The sequence below is a fragment of the Carcharhinus amblyrhynchos genome, chromosome 5 (genome assembly GCF_965287045.1).
Source record: "Carcharhinus amblyrhynchos chromosome 5, sCarAmb.v2.hapA, whole genome shotgun sequence".
Classification (NCBI taxonomy): domain Eukaryota; kingdom Metazoa; phylum Chordata; class Chondrichthyes; order Carcharhiniformes; family Carcharhinidae; genus Carcharhinus; species Carcharhinus amblyrhynchos.
The window spans coordinates 102,989,175-103,009,558 of record NC_137328.1 but is presented as its reverse complement, the minus strand read 5'-3'; the positions used below and the strand labels follow the sequence as shown (position 1 = coordinate 103,009,558).

Here is a 20,384-nt window from a genome sequence, read left to right as displayed (position 1 = left end):
AAGCATCTTCTTCTAAAACTAGCTGATGTGATTTTAAGGAAAATGGGCATTGTGAGGATTTAAATTCTTCATTGTCATCAACATAGAGTTGAGAGTTGCCTTTCCATGTGGTCCATGGTAATTTTCAACACCATTGAATGTCAAGGGGCAGTGGTTAGAATATCTCTTATTGGTGATGGTCATTGTCTGGCATTTGTGTGGCATGAATGTTACTTGCAACTTGTCAGCCCAAGCCTAGGTAATGTCCAGATCTTGTTGCATTTGAACATGGACTGCTTCAGTATCTGAGGAATCACGAAATGGTGCTAACATTGTGCAATCACCAGCAAACATCCCCTCTTCTGACCTTTTGACAGAGAGAAGGTCATTAATGAAGCATCTGAAGATTGTTGGGCATAGGACACTACTCTGAGGGACTCCTGCAGAGATGTGCTGGAACTGAGATGACTGACCCTCCACAGCCACAACCATCTTCCTAAGTACCAGGTATGGCTCCAACCAGTGGAGAGCTTGCCCCCTGATACCCATTGATTCCAGTTTCACTAAGGTTCCTTGATGCCATTCGGTCAAATGCAGCCTTGATGTCAAGGGCTGTTACTCTCACCTCACCTCTGGAATTCAGCTCTTTTGTCCATGTTTGAACCAATGAGGTTCAATGAGGTCAGGGGCTGAGTAACCCAAACTGGGTGTCACTGAGCAGGTTACTGCTAAGCAGGAATTGTTTGATAGCGCTGTTGATGATTCCTTCTATCACTTTACTAACGATCAAGAGTAGACTGATTGGGTGGTAATCGGTCAGATTGGATTTGTCCTTTTGTGTCCAGGTTATACCTGGGCAATTTTGCATACTGTTGGATAGATACCAGTGTTGTAACTGTACTGAAAGAGCTTGGCTAGGGGAGCGGCAAGTTCTGGGGCACAAGTCTTTAGTACTATTGCTGGAATGTTATCAGGACCCATTGCCTTTGCAGTATCCAGTGCCTCCAACCGTTTCTTGATATCACGTAGAGTGAATTGAATTGGCTGGAGACTGGCATCTGAGGTGCTAGGGAGCACTGGAGAAGGCCAAGATGGATCATACACGCAGCACTTCTGGCTGAAGATTGTTGCGAATATTTCAATCTTATCTTTTGCACTGATGTGCTGGGCTCCTCCATCATTGAGGATGAGGATATTTGTGGAGCCGCCTCCTCCAGTGAGTTGTTTAATTGTCGATCACCATTCTCGACTGGATGTGGAAGCACCGCAGAGCTTAGATCTGATCCATTGTTTTGTGGGATCGCTTAGCTTTGTCTATCACTTGCTGTTTTTGACATGCAAGTAGTCCTGTTTGGTAGTTTCACCAGGTTGACACCCCATTTTTAGATATGCCTGGTGCTGCACTCTCCATTGAACCAGAGTTGATCCACTGGCTTGATGGCAACGGTTGAGTGGGGGATATGCCAGGCCATGAAGTTGCAGATTGTGCTAGAGTACAATTCTGCTGCTGTTGACGGCCCACAGCGCCTCATGATGTCCAGTCTTGAGCTGCTAGATCAGTCTGAATTCTGTCCCATTTAGAACAGTGATAATGCCACACGTGATGGAGGTTATTCTCAATGTTAAGGTGGGACTCCATCTCTACAAGGACTGTGTGGTGATCACTCTTACCAATGCTGTCATGGACAGATACATCTGCAACCAGCAAATTGGTAAGGATGAGGTCAAGTATATTATTTCTTCTTGCTGGTTCCTTTACCACCTGCTGCAGACCCAGTCCAGCAGTTATATCCTTTAGGACTCGATCAGTATTGCTGCTACTGAGCCACTCTTGGTGGTGGACATTGAAATCCCCCATCCAGAGTACATTTTGCACTCTTGCCATACTCAGTGATTTCTCCAAATGTTGTTCAACATGGAGGAATACTAATTCATCAGCCAAAGGAGGATGGTACATGGTAACCAGTAAGAAGTTTCCTTGCCCATGTATAACCTGAAGTCATGAGATTTCATGGGGTTTGGAATTGATGTTAAGGACTCCCAGGGCAACTCCCTCCTGACTGTATACCACTGTGCCACCACCTCTGCTGAGTCTGTCCTGGCAATCGGACAAGACATATCCAGGAATGGTAATGATGGTGTCTGGGGTGCTTTCTGTAAGGTATGATTCTGTGGGAATGACTATGTCAGGCTGTTGCATGACTAATCTGTGAGACAGCTCTCCCAATGTTGGCACTAGCCCCCAGATGTTAGTAAGGAGCACTTTGCAGGATCAACAGGGCTGTTTGTTTTGCTGTTGTCTTTTCTGGTGCCGAGGTCAATGCCAGGTAATCCATCCAGTTTCATTTCTTTGTCGAGACTTTGTAGCAATTGTTACGACTGAGTGGCTTGCTAGGCCATTTCAGAGGGCAGTTAAGAGTCAACCACATTGCTGTGGCCCTGGAGTCACATGTAGGCCAGACCAGGTGGGGACGGCAGATTTCCTTCCCTAAAGGACATTAGTGAACCAGATGGATTTTTCTGACAATCAACAATTTTTTAGTGGTCATCGATGGATTCTAAATTCCAGATATTTGGAACACGTTATCTGCATCCTGATTTGAAACCATGGGTGGGATTTAACGACCTTGCTCGCCCCCAAACTGTAAAATCCCGCCCGAGGTCAACGGACTTTTCCATGCCTGCTCCAATTCCTGTGGCAGATGGGGTAGTAAAATTCCAGCCCATATATGTTAAGAAAGCTTGAGTTGACCATCCAAGGTGGGTATTTATTGTAGGGTACCCAAGTGATCATTCCTCCTCATCTGCGTGGAAGAGTTCTTGATCAACTACATGAAGGACATCCTGATATAATCTGGATAAAGGAATTAACACAGTTATTTTTGGTGGTTGGGTCTAGATGCCCAGATTGAAGAAAAGTGAGACAGTATCAATCCTGTGGACGAATAAGAATACACCATTGTTGTCTCCTATACATGAACGAGCTGAGGTTGTGTTCTATAAAGCGGTCACTCAGTCTGTGTTTGGTCTCACCAATGTAGAGTAGACCACATTGAGAACAATGAATGCAATAGACCAGATTAAAGGAAGTGCATGCAAAGCGCTGCTTCATCCGAAAAGACTGGACCCTGGGGTGCTGAGCAGGTAGGAGGTGAAGGTAAAGGTATTACGCCACCTATGATTGCATGGGAAGGTGTTGTTGGCAGTAGATGAGATGTTGGGTTTGATGGAGGAGTGGACCATGGTGGGAATGGTCCTTGACAAGGGAGTGAGGGGAAGATGAGCTGGAGTTGGTGGAAATGGCAGAGGATGGTCCTTTGAATGCAGAGGCTGGTGGGGTGAAAAGCGAGGACAAGGGGAAGCCTATCCTGGTTCTGGAAGGGAGGGGATCGGGTGAGAGCAGTGGCCTAGGAAATGGGTTGAACATGATTGGGAACTCTCTCAACCACAGTGGGTGGAAAGCCATGATTAAGGAAGAAGTCTTTCATAGAATAAATCTGCTGTTAGTTTGAATCTGCATATAAAACCCACATCTTCTAACGTAGTTGAAGCATTACAGTCTATCAGTAAGTCTTTAATAGGAACCAAGGAGTTCTTGTAGCTCATGTTGAATTATTGTTTATATTCAGTGATGTGGACACATGAATTATCTGTTATGAACTATACTAATATTTATGCAATCTTGTAATGCATTAGATTTTATTTATCTCACTTAGACAAAACCCCCAAAGCTGAGTAAAAGTAGCTCACCTGCTTTTTCAGAAACTATTTATTTGGCTGGTCTGTTTAGGTTTTTGTTCAATGGATGTTGATGATGGGGTGATCAGTGATGATAATGCTTTTGTTGAAAATAGTCATTGCCTGGAACTTGCATGCCATATATGTTACTTCAAACATATCATGTTGTCTTGGTCTTGCTGCACGCAGGCCTAGCCTCCTTTAGTATCTGAGGTGAATATTGGATGCAGCTTGTTATGACACCAACCAGTGGAGAGTTTTCCTCCTGATTCCCATTGCCTTTAATTTTGTTTGGGTTTCTTCATACTAGACTTGATCATTTAAAAAAAAATTCATGGAATCTGAGTACCACAGGAAAGGCCAGCATTTATTTCCGACCTGTGATTGCACTTTAATTGAGTAGCTTGCTAGGTCTTGAGTAGCTTGCTAGTAATCTTGAACTCACATAGGCAAGACCAGGTAAGAGTAGCTTTCCCTAAAAAGACATTCACAAACCAGATGGATTTTTACAATGGTGAAAGTTTCATGGTTGCCTCTACTAAGATTAGCTCTATAATCCATTATTATTAATTTAATGTAAATTTCATCAGAGCCTTAGCCTGGATCTCTGGGTTACTAGTCCAGTCAAATTCCCACTGCAGCATTGTGCTGTCTTGATATCAAGGGCAGTCAGTTTCACCGCCCCCCACCCCATAACCATTTTCCTACCTAAAGATTTCTATTTAGCCTCATTAAGGCTGATTTTCTTTAAGTTCCTTGGTACCACATTCAATGAAATGTTGGCTTGTTTCAGATTGTGTGTGCTCTCACCTTTTTTTCATTTAGTTCTCTCCATATTATCTAGATCAAAAAGAAACGAGAACAAAGTACCAAAAGTTTGGTCAAGGAGAAAGAGTTTTTTCCCTTTTTTTCTATTTTTCAAGGAACGTCTTGGAGGGGAAGAGGTTTAGGAAGTGAATTCCACAATGAAATGTTTTGACAGTTGAATGCACAAGCATCAATGGTGTAATGAAGCAGGGATATACATTAGTTTAACTTTGCTTTTCTATGTGGGAGATCCTGTAGAAGGGTGCTCACTACAAACCACTTTGTAGTACCCACTGTACTAATCAGTGCCCAATATTTTCAAAATGGAAATGAAATCTACAGTACAATCATAATTCTTCACTCCAAGCCTTTCTCTGAGACTGGGAGTTCCACGTCTACTTTTTCTAAAGATGACAGTGAAGGAATCCTGTAGCACAATCCTCTGGGTTGGAAGCTCCAGGTTCCAGGCCACTTGGGGATTTAATGGCAATAGAAAGTGTATTCATAAGGTGGTGAAACGGGTTGATCATCAGCCTTCAAATCCTTCTGATATGCCTGATGGCCAGCACTGAAGAAGGAGAGTTTCCCAGTTAGTCGTACTGCAGACGGCAATGGCAAGCCATTGCCATATTTTGCCAAGAATATTCATGGACCAACCCAATGGAAGTCTATGGTTGCCTACACCATCTTTGATTTGATTTATTATTGTCGCATATATTGGGATACAGCAAAAAGTATTATTTCCTGTGTGTTATGCAGACAAAACATACTGTTCATACAGTAAGTTTAAATTAAGTTTATTTATTATTGTTACGCGTAGGCTTATACCAACACTGCAATGAAGTTACTGTTAAAATCCCGAGTCACCACACTCCATCACCTGTTCAGGTATACAGAGGGAGAATTTAGCATGGCCAATAAACGTAACCAGCATATGGTAAGAAACGCACACAACTGCAGGGAGAACGTGCAGACTCCGGACAGTGACCCAAGCCAAGAATTGAACCCAGCTCCCTGATGCTGTGAGGCAGCAGTGCCAACCGCTTATGTCATAGGGGACAGGGAAAGGAGAGGGTGCAGAATGTAGTGTACGGCCATGTTTAATGTATAAAGAAAGATCAGCTTAATATAAGTCCATCCAAAAGTCTGACAGCAGCAAGGAAAAAGCTGTTCTTGAGTCAGTTGGTATGTGACCTCAGACTTTTGTACCTTTTTCCTGATGGTAGAAGGTGGAAGAGAAAATGTCCAGGCTGCAGGGTGGGGGGGGGTCCTTAATTATGCTGGCTGCTTTGCCGAGGCAGTGGGAAGTGTAAACAGAGTCAATGGCTGGGAGGCTGGTTTGCATGATAGATTGGGCTACATTCACGACCCTTTTGTAGTTCCCTGTGGTCTTGGGCAGAGCAGGAGCCATACCAAGCTGCGATACAACCGTAAAGAATGCTTTCTATTATGCACGTGTAAAAGTTGGAGAGAGTCATTCTTAGGGCAGTGGTGACTGAAGAAGAAGGAGGAGGGTTGCGGATCGTGCTGACGCACCACCATTGCTAGAAACGTTCCTTTCGCCGATGGGGAGATCATTCTGATGGGCGGATTGCTTGCTTCCGGTTGCTGGGCAACCAGGCCGGCTTCCGGTTAGGACGCAAGAGGAAGTGACGCAAGGGTCGGGTCGGAAGTGACGCTGCGAAGGGACGCTTCCCCCCTGTCTCCAGGAGTGATGGCGGTGGATGTGAGGTCAAGAGCAAAGCGCTACGAGAAGTTGGACTTCCTGGGAGAGGGGCAGGTGAGGCTGGGCCGGGACCGGAGAAGGCTTAAATCATAGAGTGACCCTGTGCAGTGTGGGGCTCACTCTGGCCGCTTGCTGATCACAGGTCCCTGTACAGCTCGACTGCTAGGAAATTTATTCCCAGAGAAGAGAATATGAGGGTAAAACAAACACTTTGTTCCACGCAAAGCTTTTTCAGTTAGTTCCCGTTCAATAATCTTAATTAATAATAGGGATAGGCTATTTAGCCCTCCAAGGTTGCTCTGAATAAAATCAACATGCTGTAGTTCAAGTGATCACACTCTGTATTGCTCATGGGCTGAGAGTGGCACCTTGCTAGAGCTCTCCCAATTCCAGCAGTAGTCATTCACCCCGATTCAATAGTAGCCCGAGAGCAATGTAGTCAGTGCAAACTGAATAAAGGAACATAATTCTTAATTAGATAATTCCAATGAGGTAAAGGCAAAATACTGTGGGTGCTGGATTCAGAAATAGAAAATACTGGAAAAACTCAGCAAGTCTGACAACATCTCTGAACACTCTTTCCACCCAAGTTTTCAGACCTGATGAGGTTTTTTCCTTTTTTTTCTATTTTTGTTTCTACTTTTATTTAGCATCAGCTGGTAGCATTGTGAATTGCAAGATTCTAGGTTCAGAGTCCACTCCAGGGCTGTGGGGGAAAAAGTAAAATCACAATAGATGCTCCAGTGAATTACAGTGGCGGAAGGGTTGTGGGGGGTGGGGGTGCTGCCCTGTCAGAGGTGACTTCTTTGGCATGAGATGATAAATTAAGGGCCATTCCGCTCAGGTGAATATAAATAATCTCATGATCCTGATATGAAAAAAGACCAGAGGAGTTTTCCCCAGTGTCCTGGTCAATCTTTCTCATAAATAAACTTTAACTAGATTATTAGTCACAAGTAGGGCTTACATTAACACTGCAATAAAGTTACTGTGAAATTCACCTAATCAACACATTCCAGTGCCTGTTTGCACTAATGGACCTAACTAGCACATGTTTCAGACTATGGGAGGAAACCGGCGCACCAGGAGGAAGCTCACGCAGATGTAGGGAGAACGAGCAAACTGTGCACAGACAGTGATCTAAGGGAATTGAACCTGGGTTCCTGGCGCTGTGAGGCAGCAATGCTAACCACTATGCCACCATGTTGCCTCCTCCGTCAGGGCAAAAAACAGATTATCTGGTCGGTGTCACCTGTTCGTGGGAGTTTTCTCAAATGCAGATTAGCTGCCATGCTTCCCACATTACAACAATACTACACTTCAGAGAGTACTTCATTTGCTGTAAAGCACTTTTGAAATATCGGTGATCATGAAAAGCTTTATATAAATGCAAGTCTTTTTAAAATTTCCCTTGGTAGCCAATTTTTGAATGCAAACAATTAAGCCATTAAAGAGACAACCTGATTTTAATGACTGCCCATTGCAGTTTGAATCATATGTCAGCATTGATGTTAATGCTCATTTGGAATCATAAACAATTATGAACTCCCCAGCTCTGCTAGAACTTTGAATTCATTCAGATACCAATCAAAGCTGTTGGTAAACTTGAAGTTCTTATCACTTGTAGGTTTTCAAACTCAACTCCCAAATTCACTTTTGAGCCAGCTTGAGAAAGCTGTGCCCTGGTTTTGTATTAGTGCATCTCAGCAGCTGTTAGGAGACCAAACTGAAGAGGTTTGACAGCTCTGCATATTAGTTTTTCCAAGGACTTCGTTGGCAAAGATATTGCATGTTGTGTGCCTACTGAAAGCTCCCCAATTTTGATGCTTGAACTACAGCATGCTGATATTATTCAGATCAACCTGGGAGGGCTAAATAACCTATCCCTATTATTACTTACGATCATTGAACAGGAACTAACTGAAGAAAGTTTGCATGGAACAAAGTGTTTGTTTTACCTTCCACGTTTATTTTCTCCGGGAATAAATTTCCGAGCAGTTTAGCTGTACAGGGACCTAGTTTATGTTCTTCTATTAAACAATTAACATCAGGTTGTCTGACAATGAAGAACCTCAAAGTCAAGACATCTTGCATTGAAAGGAACGTTTTGTTTGACCTCATAGTTGCTGAATGAAGTTGTGTTAAAAATCAATTAGTATTCCTCTACCTGATTGATCTCCAGCAAGCCCTACCTCAGTGCTTGTGGGGCGAAGAACAATATTACTTGAATTTGATGTTTGATCACCTGGTACAATTGGAGTGTAAGTATTATTTCTTCATCGGCATCTCCTGGTCTCATCAGTTCTGTGGGATCTGAGCATATCCCACATTAAAAAGCTCAATCTTTTTGCATTGACACAGAGACACTTGTCCCACATTATTGAAGCACAATTTCATTCCAACTTCAGTTGACGTGGACATGGCAAGAACTCCAGCTGGAAACATATGTTCCAGCATAGTTTTACATTTGTAAATTGCCATAGGTTTTAATTTCATTCTGTCAGCCACAGTCAGATTTTAAGTGGTCTCTTTGGTGTACAATGTTACCTGGATAATTTTCTGATGATAGGGTCCAGTGAACAGGAATACTTGAATAATTTAGAAGCAACATTGGAACGCCTTCAAGCATATAATGGCATATCAAGAAAGTCCAATATATGAGTCACTTTATTGATAGTAAAGGCCTACATAAAGCTCCTAAAAAGCTTTTTTAGCAGTACCATAGCTGATGAATGTGACACAATTGGGGTCTTTTCTAGGATTAATAAATTAAAAAGGCAAATTTGTTCCTAACTTAATGACATTATTAAAACCATTGAATAATTTACTATGTTTGAAGTGGTCATGGGCTGGACAACAATGTGAGAATGCGTACAAGAGTGTCAAAGATGATTTGCAGAAGTCTAAAGTATTGGTTCACTTTAATCTGAAGCTGCCATTATTGTTTGCTTGCAGCTCTTCACTTTATAGAGAGGGGCAGTAGTTTTGCATATTGTGCCCTCAGTAGAAGAAACGTACTGTGATTACTGCTGAATCTAATTATGTTCAGTTAGAAAAAGAAGCTTTGAATATAATTTTTTGGTGTACAAAGGTTACATCATTATTTTGAATGATTGCCATTTCACTTTATTGACTGACCATAAACTCTTTAACTACTATGTTTGGGCCATACAATGGTGTACCTTTAATAAATGCTAACTGATTGCAAAGATGGTCCCTAATTCCCTGATCTTATCTGCACACTCCTAAGTATTGTCAATTAGAATGCCATGCTACTGCTGATAAATTATCACACTTATCTTTACCTAGTGGCATTGACAGCACCAACTAGGAATTGGCAGTAACTGTGCCTAGCCAGTGACATACACATCTCTTGAGAGAATTACAAAATCACAGAATCTTTACAGTGCAGAAGGTGGTCATTCAGCCCATTGAGTCTGCACTAACCCTCTGAAAGAGCATTCTACCTAATCCCTCTCTCCTGCCTTATCTCTGTAACCTTGCACATTTTTTTTCCTGATCCAGTTCACTATTGAATACCTTGATTGAATGAACCTCCATCACCCTTTCAGGAAGTTCTTTGCAGACTCAAACCACCTTCTAGGTGAAAGAATTTTCCCTTTTACTTATTATCTTTAGAATCATAGAATCCCTACGGCCCATCGAGATACACCGACAATAATCCCACCCAACCCTATCCCCATGATGCTGTTAATCCTCTGACACTAATGGGTAATTATCATGATTAATCCACCTAACTTGCACATCTGTGGACTGTGGGAACAAACCAGATCACCCAGAGGAAACCCACACAGGCACAGGGAGAACATGCAAACTCCACACAGACAATCACCCAAGGCTGGTATTGAATCCTGTTCTCTAGTGCTGAGGCAGCAGTGCTAACCACTGTGCCACCGAGCCGCCTTTTAAATCTGTGCCCTCTAGTTTTTGACGTACTCTTGAGTGAGAACAGTTTCTCACTAGTTACATTCAGGATTTTGAATATCTCTTAGCTGCCTTTTCTCCAAAGAAAACAGGCCCAACCTCTCCATTCTATCCTCATAACTGCTGTTCCTTCAGCATAAAACTAACTTGTGGTACAAGATGGATCATAGGAAACAATATCCTACATCAGAAATTATCATAGAATTTTATAGTGAGACCTGTTATTACTTTGTCATAATAGTACCACAGCAACACACAAGCCTGTCATTTGCAAGTTTAGTGACTCAGTGAAGAATTATCTAATTTGAAAATGTTGGTAATAAGACTTTTTAAACCGAGTATATAATATTCCAAAGAAGAGTCACATTGGACTTGAATACTTAACTCTGCTTCTCTCGTTAACGATGTTGCCAAACCTGTTGAATTCTTCTGCACTTTGTTTTATTTCAATAATTGTGTACATCTTCTCTGTACCTGTTTGTGTGGCAGGAAGGTTTTGAAGATTAATTTGTCATGAAAAACTGCAAAGTCAGAAACTGATATTTAGGAGACCACATGAATACAAGGGAGAGATGATCAAATCCACAGTTTTCATCTTGAGTGCCTTAAGTTGTAGGCTTTTTTTTGGCAGCAATACCGCTTTGATTTTGTTTCCCAGTTAATTTTTTTCTCTTTTCAATTTTTAGTTTGCTACTGTGTATAAGGCAAAAGACAAGAACACAGACAACATTGTTGCAATAAAGAAGGTGAGCATAGCTTTCATCAGATTTCTTTTTCTGCACAATTACGCATTTATTAGTTTGGTAAAGACAGAACAGCATTTAAAATTCATGAAGAGCTACAAATGGTCAATGATGAGACGCATTATCAATTACCTTGTTCTTTATATTCCCACTGCTCCTGTTAATCTCATGACTTTATACATAACTATGTTGAATTCTATTTTTCACTTCTATGTCCATTGTTTTCCAGGCTATTTTTGGATTTTCACGTGTTGGTTAGCATTAATGGTTACTGCATCCAGTTGGTGTTTTTGTTTCCCAAAGTTATTTTACAAAATATATAAATGACAACAGCCCTGCGCTGACTGCTTTGGGTCTCTTGGTAACTGGTTTCCTGTCTGAAACCCCCTCATGCTTGGCTCAGCCTTTGCTTTCTGCCTTCTGATTATTAGCAGTGGGGCTTGATACTTTGCCATCTGTCCCATGGACACGTACTTTATGAAACAGTCTCTAAATAAACCTTCTCCAAAGCATTTACATCTTTTGTTAAATATGGGGATCCAATTTTGTACACAATATTCCAGATGCGATGTCACAACTGCCCTGTACAACTGAAGCATAACCTCCCTACTTTTATAATCAGTTCCCCTCACAGTAAACAGTAGTATTCTATTAACTCTCCTAAATACTTGCTGTACCTCCTGACTAGCCTTTTGTGATTCATGCACTAGGACACCCAGATCTGCTGCACGTCAAGCACTGCAATCTCACCGTTTTGATAAGTTTATTTTTTATTCTTCCTGCCGAAATGTACCATTTCACATTTTCTGACATTATATTCCATTTGCCGGATCTTTGCCCACTCAAACTATTCATGTCCCTTTCCCACCTATCTTTGTGTCATCTGCAAATTTTGCAACCATCTGATCAGTTCCTCCATCCAAGTCATTTACTTAAATTGTACAAATTTGAGGCCCCATCACTGTTTTCTGTGGCATATCATTCATTACATCATGCGAGCCAAAAAAATACCCATGTTAGGCACACTCTGTTCCTGGTAGTTAATCATTCTTATATCCATGTCAACATGTTACTCCCTACATCATGAAATTTTATTTTCTGCAAGAACCTTTAATGTGGCACCTTAGCAAATGCCTCTGGAAATCTAAGTACAGTACATCCAACAATTCCCCTTTTTCCTTAACACGTGATTCCTTCAAAAAACTCCAATATATTAGCTAAACATGATTTCCTTTTCACAAAACCAAGTTAAATCTGCCTGATTGTCTGATTTTTTTCTAAATGCCCTGTAACATCTTTAATAGTAGCTTCTAACATTTTCCCAATGACATATGTTAGGGTAACTGGCCTGTAGTTTCCTGGCTTCTGTTTCCCTCCCTTTTTGAATAAAGCAGTTAGATTTATTACTTTCCAATCTAATAGAACCTTTCCTAAATCTGAGGAATTTTGGAAAATTAAAATCAATTCATCAACCATCTCCCTAGCCACTTCTTTTTAAGAGCCTAGGATGAAGTTTGTTAGGATCCAGGGACTTGTCAGCCCACAACCCCAACAATTTGTTCAATTCCGCTTCCCTGGGTCCCTCGCCCCCCCTTCCGCTTCCCCGGGTCCCTCGCCCCCTTCCGCTTCCCAATTTGCAGTTATTTATGGGATGTTGTTTGTATCCTCTATAGAAGGATTTCCCAAACTTTTCAAGCCACAAAACCTTTTTGACCTCCCAAGGTACAGACAGAATCCCTAAGGACCATTCTTATTACATTGATGAGTTAAACAACAAAAAATTGATCACTTTTGTGCAATAGATACAAATATATACAAAAACAAATAGTTAAAGTATTTTCTATTTGTTTAGCTATATGTTTATTGTAATTAAAAAGTTGCCTTATTCAACAAATACGTAAGTCTAACTTCTTGTCATTTTAATGGCAGAAGAGGTGCTGCTTTTGCTCATAAATTCATTAATATTAGGAATATTGCTGAAGAGCTGCGCCGTCATATCAGGCACACACACTCACTTGACTCCCTCACTTCTCTCATTCACTGAGATCTCTCACTCACAGTCTGTCACCGCTCGCTCGCTCGCTCACTCACTCACTCGCTCACTCTGACTCTCTCTCTCTCACTCACACACACACACACACACACACACACACACACACACACACACTCCTGACTAAATGTGTTGTGGGAGCATTGCCCTCTGAGGGGCTCAGCATTCCAAATGTTTCATCAGTCACTCAATTGCTGTTGATGGACAAAAGGAACGCTAAGATGGGTTTCCAAGAGACGGTGGAAAGCCATTTCTTAGTTTCAGAGCTGGATATAGACCTCATTTACCAGAGGTTCTCCCAGCCTTTAAACTGTGAAGAATTACTAAATGAGGACACAAGCCAAGGGAGCTAGGTGCTTATACTGCCGGAGAAAGATCCACCTCTGTCCCTGATCATTGACTGACTTGCCTAAAACTAATTCCTGTGGCTGTTGGACCCTGTGGATCAGTTATAGCCTGCAGGCAGGATATCAAAGTAAAATTTATTTATTGGTCACAAGTAAGCTTACATTAACACTGCGATGAAGTTACTGTGACAATCCCCTAGTCCCAAACACCAGCTCCTGTTCGGGTACACTGAGGGAGAATTTAGCATGGTCAGTGTACCTAACCAGCACACCTTTGGACAGTGGGAGGAAACTGGAGCACCTGGAGGAAACCTGCGTAGACACAGGGAGGATGTGCAAACTTCACACAGTCAGTCACCCAAGCTGGGAATCAAACCCGGGTCTTTGGCGCTGTAAGGTAGCAACGCTAACCACTGTGCCACTGTGCTGCCCGTAATGTAATCTGCAGGTCGTACCTTTCCCACACCTGACCAAGAGCTTATCCTAGAAACGGTGTAAATGCTCACTGGGCCTGCTTGTGAATTTGGAAAAACCACAGATGCAACTTTCAGAGAACACAAAATTCAAAACCAACTGGTTCCATATTTAAAACATCATTAATTTATCAGTAGTATTGCAATGTTCCAGCTAAAGTATTAACTCTGCTTAAGTTCTGCATTTGTTTTACTTTCAGATTAAGGTTGGTCACCGATCAGAAGCTAAAGATGGTAAGTAATGGAATATCTTAATTAATTAAGAATTCAAGGTCCTTTTAGAAAGCATAGAGGCTTTCTAAGTAGTTTCACAAATAGTTGTATAACATTTCAAGAAGGTAACAGTCACCTTGTGGATCTATAAGACCTTTATGTGGTCAGTAGTGAACAAAAAGACACAAGCCATTTCCTACATTTGCATTTATCCATAAATGTTCAATGTACTTTTGTATCTGTACTGGAATTTGCTGTGATTACAGAGCCATTTTAGCTCAACATCCTCGCAGGAGATCTGTGTGAACAAGGCAAGTACATCCTTAACCAGTCAGAGCTGTCTGTAGTCCAGACCAGGAAATGTTAGTTAAGAATATGTAATACAGTGTAAAATAATGCCCAGAAGCCAACACAAAGACAGTGCAAGAAATATTGAATTAAGAGTGAGAAAGTGAAAAGATAGAATTCAAATCTCCAGAAAATGAAGGAATGAGACTTCACATTTGTAAAAGTTAATTTTCAGTGCCAGAGCAGTTTTCTGGAAATAATCAAGATAGCAAATTCTGAAATGCTTTGACATGTTTTATTACATTAAAGGCAATTATATAAGTGTGAGTTGTTGTTGCACTGTGCACTTCTTGTTGAGTCAACAAGATACCAGTATTGCAAGGCTTCTGGAGAAACAGGGCAACTCATTCAGCAACTTGCCAATTCATGCGTTTAACTAACTAGACACTGAAGACATCAAGGGATACGGGGAGAAAACAGGAGTATAGTGTTGAGATAGAGGATTAGCCATGGTACAGCATGCTCGAGGGGCTGAATGGCACATTCCTATTTTCTTTATTTCTAAATATACATGTACAATTGCTAGAATTTACTTCCCACCACCACCCCCATCGTACTGCTCAAATGTTTCAGTTTAAAATACGTCTCTTGAGAAAATGTGATTTGCAAATTTATCCTGTGACATGGTTCACTTATAGGATCATAGAAACCCTACAGTGCAGAAAGAGGCCATTTGGCCCATCTAGTTTGCACCGACCACAATCCCACCCAGGCCCTACCCCATATCCCTCCATATTTATCTGCTAATCCCTCTAACATATGCATCTCAGGACACTAAGGGGTGATTTTTAGTATGGCCAATCAACCTAACCCACACATCTTTGGACTGTGGGAGGAAACCGAAGCATCCGGAGGAAACCCACGCAGTAACAAGGAGAGTGTGCAAACTCCACACAGACAGTGACCCAAGCTGGGAGTTGAACCCAGGTCTCTGGAGCTGTGAAGCAGCAGTGCTAACCACTGTGCTGCTGTGCCGCCCACATCTTTATGTAAAGACAAGAGACACTTCTCTTGTCTTTACATAAAATAGTTAGGAAAAGACCAGTCAGTTTACTCGAAGCACACATCTGAGAAAACAGTCACCAAACACACCCAAGAGCTAGAAATAATTATCATACATTACTGGCAAATAATCATCATTATTTAGTCAGGTGAGCTCAGATCAGATGCTATAATGTGCTTCTGTGTGTACTTTATGGAATCTGCTGTTCATTTTCAGAGGTATCTCTGTCTAGCTAACTGAGCTGTGAAAGACATGATATATCACATGATAAAGACATGATGTACCAGCTGGCTAATGCAGCTGCAACAGATATAGAGGCAAGATATAGCTCTGTTGGAAGAAGTGGCAATGTAATTGTAGAAAGGTGGTAACTGGTTGTTACGGGGCTGCCATGATGTTTCACTTCTTGTCGTAACTATTGTTCCCCTCAAGTAGCCAGACAAAGTCACAGAGTGATTTAAGATGATTTATTACAGCAGCTACAGGACTCTGATCAAACCAGAGTACTGAATTCAGAAATACGCAAATAATTATAGTTTCAAATTCAATTACATGTAATTAGCATATACCAATCAAAGTATAGGCATTATCTCTATCCACTCACAATTATTGTTTAAGGTTACATCATTCATAAGATATAGATATTAAAACCAATCACAATCACTTTACACTTGCTTAATTATAACATCCGATCAGCGTGAAGATTAAATCATGTTAGTTGACCTAATCCATCATTGTTACAAGTTATCATTGTCCCAGTTTGTCCCTGTATATCACTTCCGTTTTCAGTTCCGGTATCTGTTTTAATGAATTCCCTTATTCTTCGGTCCTTATCTGAGAAGACTTTATAAGACCATATAAGAATGGTAGGAAGGACTATTACTTACGTGGCGAAAAACTGCAGCAGGCGACGGTGCAGAGGGACCTCGGGGTCCTTGTGCATGAGTCGCAAAAACCCAGCCTGCAGGTGCAGCAGGTGGTCAGGAAGGCGAATGGGATGCTGGCCTTCATAGCGAGGGGGATTGAATATAAAAGTAGGGAGGTCTTGCTGCAGCTGTATAGGGCATTGGTGAGGCCGCAGCTGGAGTACTGTGTGCAGTTTTGGGCGCCGCACCTGCGCAAGGATATTTTGGCCTTGGAGGGAGTGCAGAGGAGGTTTACTAGGCTGATACCGGAGTTGAGGGGGTTGAGCTATGAGGAGAGGCTGAAAAAACTAGGCTTGTACTCGTTAGAGTTTAGAAGAATGAGGGGAGATCTCATTGAGACGTATAAGATGATGAATGGGATGGATAGGATAGAGGTGGAAAGACTCTTCCCGCTCAAAAAAGACAGTAGGACTAGGGGGCACAGCCTCAAGATAAAGGGGGGGCGGTTCAGAACGGAGTTGAGGAGGAACTTCTTCACTCAAAGGGTGGTGAATCTCTGGAATTCTCTGCCCGTTGAAGTGGTGGAGGCTGCCTCGCTAAATATTTTTAAGAAGCGGGTTGATGGGTTTTTGATAAGAGAGGGGATTAAGGGTTATGGGGAGAGGGCGGGAAAGTGGAACTGAGCCACGACAGATCAGCCATGATCTTATTGAATGGCGGGGCAGGCTCGAAGGGCCAGATGGCCTACTCCTGCTCCTATTTCTTATGTTCTTATGTTCTTATGTTCTTATTTTCCCTCATAGCAGCTTATATGATTTTTAAACTTGTGTGATGATTAAACTTTTCACTAGTAAAGTTGGGTGTTTACTCCTTCATGATAATTATATCTATTCTTTAAAGAAAAATCTATAAGGAAACCAATCTAAGGAACTGAGTTGAACTGTCCATTGTTTCTCATAAACCAGTTTAAAGTTGCTGTCATTTGGACTGATTCCAACAACTTTGCTGTTAGTGTTTGTTGCTGGAAATGGTGATTTGTGAATAAACCTGCGCAACAAGTGTTTTGACAAAACTAATAAGTTTTCTGAAGTGCAGTGAGCACAACAGAAAATCTGGTATTTAATCAAGAGACAAAGTAAACTTATCCACCGTTCTCCACACTTATGTGGCAAAACAGTTTTTTTCTCAGTCGACGCAGATACAATGGGCTAAATAACTCTGTGTCATGACTTTTCTATTGCTCTCTGAATAATTGAATGTTGTTGATTTGTAGTTGAGAGCAAGTGATAACTGCAGTCCGTGATATCTTGCTATAACCACTAACTACAAATTATTTTGTATACAAATGATTGAGCTAATTTTAATTTTTGATGGTTGAAACTTACTGAAATGAAAGTTAAAGAGATATTGTGTAAAAGTGCTGTTAGTGGCTATTGAAAACGCTTTTGATTATACGTAGAGAGCATGATAAAATAAATTTGTTAAAAGGAAAATACTGCAGATGTTGGAAATCTGAAATAAAATGACCATAAAGATGCTGCCAGACTTGCTGAGTTTTTCCACCATTTTCTGTCTTATTAAGGTAAATTTGTTACTATGTTTTGAGAAAACAATGATTAAAAACAGTAGTAATACTTTAACCTCTGGTCACTAATTGAAAAGTCAATCTCCTGTTCATTCTCAGGAGTACCGAAATCTCTGAAACCCTACCTTCATGACAGAAAACTGCCCACTGGTTGCTATTTTTGATTTGATTTATTATCACATGTATTAGCATACAGTCAAAAGTATTGTTTCTTGTGTGCTATACGGACAAAACATACTGTACGTAGAGGAGAGGAAAGATGCAGAATGTAGTGTTACAGTCATAATTAATGTGTAGAAAAAGATCAACTGATCTTTTTCTACGCATTAAGCTAGTTACAGAATTTTAATATGTAACTGTCATTATGTCTTGGTGCATCATAACTTATTTTCTTAATCAGTAACGTTCTGATGTTGCAGGTATTAATAGAACAGCTCTTCGAGAAATCAAGTTACTACAAGAACTTAGCCACCCAAATATTATAGGAGTAAGTATGAGAGAATAATTTAAGTTATTTTGTATAAACATTATTTTTTTCAAATTTAAGTAAGACAAGCCTCAAAGTGATGGGCGATTAAATTGATCTCAAATTGAATTGAATTATTGATGGCTGAAGATACAAAAAGACACTGGAAGATTTCAAAAAAATTGAGTACAAGTCAGTGCATACCTCTAAAAGACAAAGGTTCCACTTGTGCTGTTGACCAATCATGGTCAATAAGTGAGGTTAAAAGAAACAACATTAAACTAAAAAACTAGCACTTTATCTTAGCATGCACGACACAAGATCATCGGTTTCGAGACCCTTTTGAACGTTGTCTCTTGTGCCTACTTCTGCAGAGACCCTTATTTGTCTCATCCTTTATTGTGTGTGTGGATTTTGAAAGGGCTAACTTCTGGATTCCAAGTTGTATGTTAAGCAGTTTTTTAACTTGTTTTTAAAAAATTACTGATAAATCAATTACTTTGAGTTTATTGAAAGAAGACTGGTTAAAGTCTCTTATTCTGGGTCTAGTAGTAGCAAAAGTAAGCATTTGGCCTTTTTGGTGAGTGAATTAAACATTTACTTTTGGTATGGTCTGTGGTATAGTGGGGTGAGAAAAACTGCGCATTCCTTCTATCCTGGTTGTAACACCAATGAAAGATGGTAAAAGGTAAGAATATAATGGATAATAAGGAAATGGCAGGTTTGTTGAATGAGCACTTTCTACCTCCTTTCAAGGTGGAAGGTGACAACAAAGTAGCAGTCAACATCCTGGGAGGTTACCATTGACGAGAAACTGAACTGGACTAGCCATATAAATATTGTGGCTACCAGAGCAGGTTAAAGGCTAGGAATCCTGTAGCAAGTAACTCACCTAACTCCCCAAAACTTGTCCACCATCTATAAGGCACAAGTCAGGAATGTAGTGGAATGGACCCCACTCACCTGGATGAATGCAGCTCCAACAATACTCCGGAAGCTTGACACCATCCAGGCCAAAGCAGCCCACTCGACTGTTACCCCTTCCACAAACATCCCTCCACTACAGACGAACATTGAGAGCTCCGTGTATCTATAAGATGCACTGTAGGAACTCACCAAGATTCCTTAGGCAGTACCTTCCAAACCCATGGCCACTACCATCTAGAAGGACAAGAGCAGCAGATACATGGAAACACTACCACCTGGGTTCCCCTGCAAGTCACTCTCAATCCTGACTTGCAAATATATTGCCTCCATCCTTCATGGTCACTGGGTCAAGATCCTGGAATTCACTGCCTAACAGCACTGTGGGTGTACCTACACTTCTGGGACTTTAGTATTTCATGAAAGTAGTTCACCACTCCTTCTTGAGGGAAACTAGGAATGGGTAATAAATGCTGGCCTCGTCGGCAACTGCCACATTGTGTAAAATGAATAAAAAAAAGGTACAAGGAAACTTAAGACTAGAATTGTAAGTAACCTGTTGATGTGGGTTGGTAACTGGTTGTGAGGTTGGGAAGTGAATGGAGATAAAGACTAAGGGCACTGCCCAGTGGCCATGCTAGCCACAGTTGCAAATCCCATAATGGCTGCTAAATCTCGTAAATGGTGAACAGCGGGACTTCAGCTGGAGAAATCTCAGTTTGAAATCTTAATGAATAATCATCTAATTACTGGGCTTGATGCTGTAACATTCACCCATGATTTTCCTTTCCTTCCCAGCAGTGTGCCGTTATGCCAGCACAAATCACTATTAGTTACCAGTTGTGATGACCATACTAGAGGCGTGGAGGTGCCTGTGGCTTTGGGGTTGAGGGAAATGCCTGGGCATAGCATCCTGGCAGTGCCCCTTGGCAGTGGCAAGTTCCTCATATTTGCCAGGTATCCTAAGTAGGGGGTTTTTAAACTCAGCTTTCAGATCAGGGCGCCCTTTCTTATTAGGTCCCACCCTTCCCAGCTGGCTGAGAGATCCTCATCAGCACTCTGAAATTGTACCGAGTGCATTAAATCAGGTGAGTTTCACACAACTTTTCGTGCTTGATCCACTCTTTGATCTGATTAGGTGTCTCAGCTTTTCATTTGTGTGTGTAATGTG

The 20,384-nt window shown here is 41.3% G+C and overlaps 1 protein-coding gene across 4 annotated transcripts in view; it reads left to right on the top strand.

Moving 5' to 3' along the window:
• The window catches only part of cdk7 (cyclin-dependent kinase 7), a 73,134-nt gene that overhangs the window by 34,009 nt on the left and 18,741 nt on the right, over positions 1-20,384 (top strand). For 3 of the 4 annotated variants that reach the window (XR_013886693.1, XM_080189352.1, XM_080189353.1), the window contains exons 1-4: positions 6,198-6,304; positions 10,882-10,941; positions 14,009-14,042; positions 18,243-18,310. Coding sequence is in view for 3 of the 4 variants with exons in the window: in XM_080189352.1 (XP_080045478.1) it covers positions 6,239-6,304; positions 10,882-10,941; positions 14,009-14,042; positions 18,243-18,310 (228 nt within the window). In the remaining variant the exon portion in view is untranslated. Of the gene's footprint in view, positions 1-6,197; positions 6,305-10,881; positions 10,942-14,008; positions 14,043-18,242; positions 18,311-20,384 lie in introns of those variants that run through there. The other variant, XM_080189354.1, reaches the window with a different exon arrangement.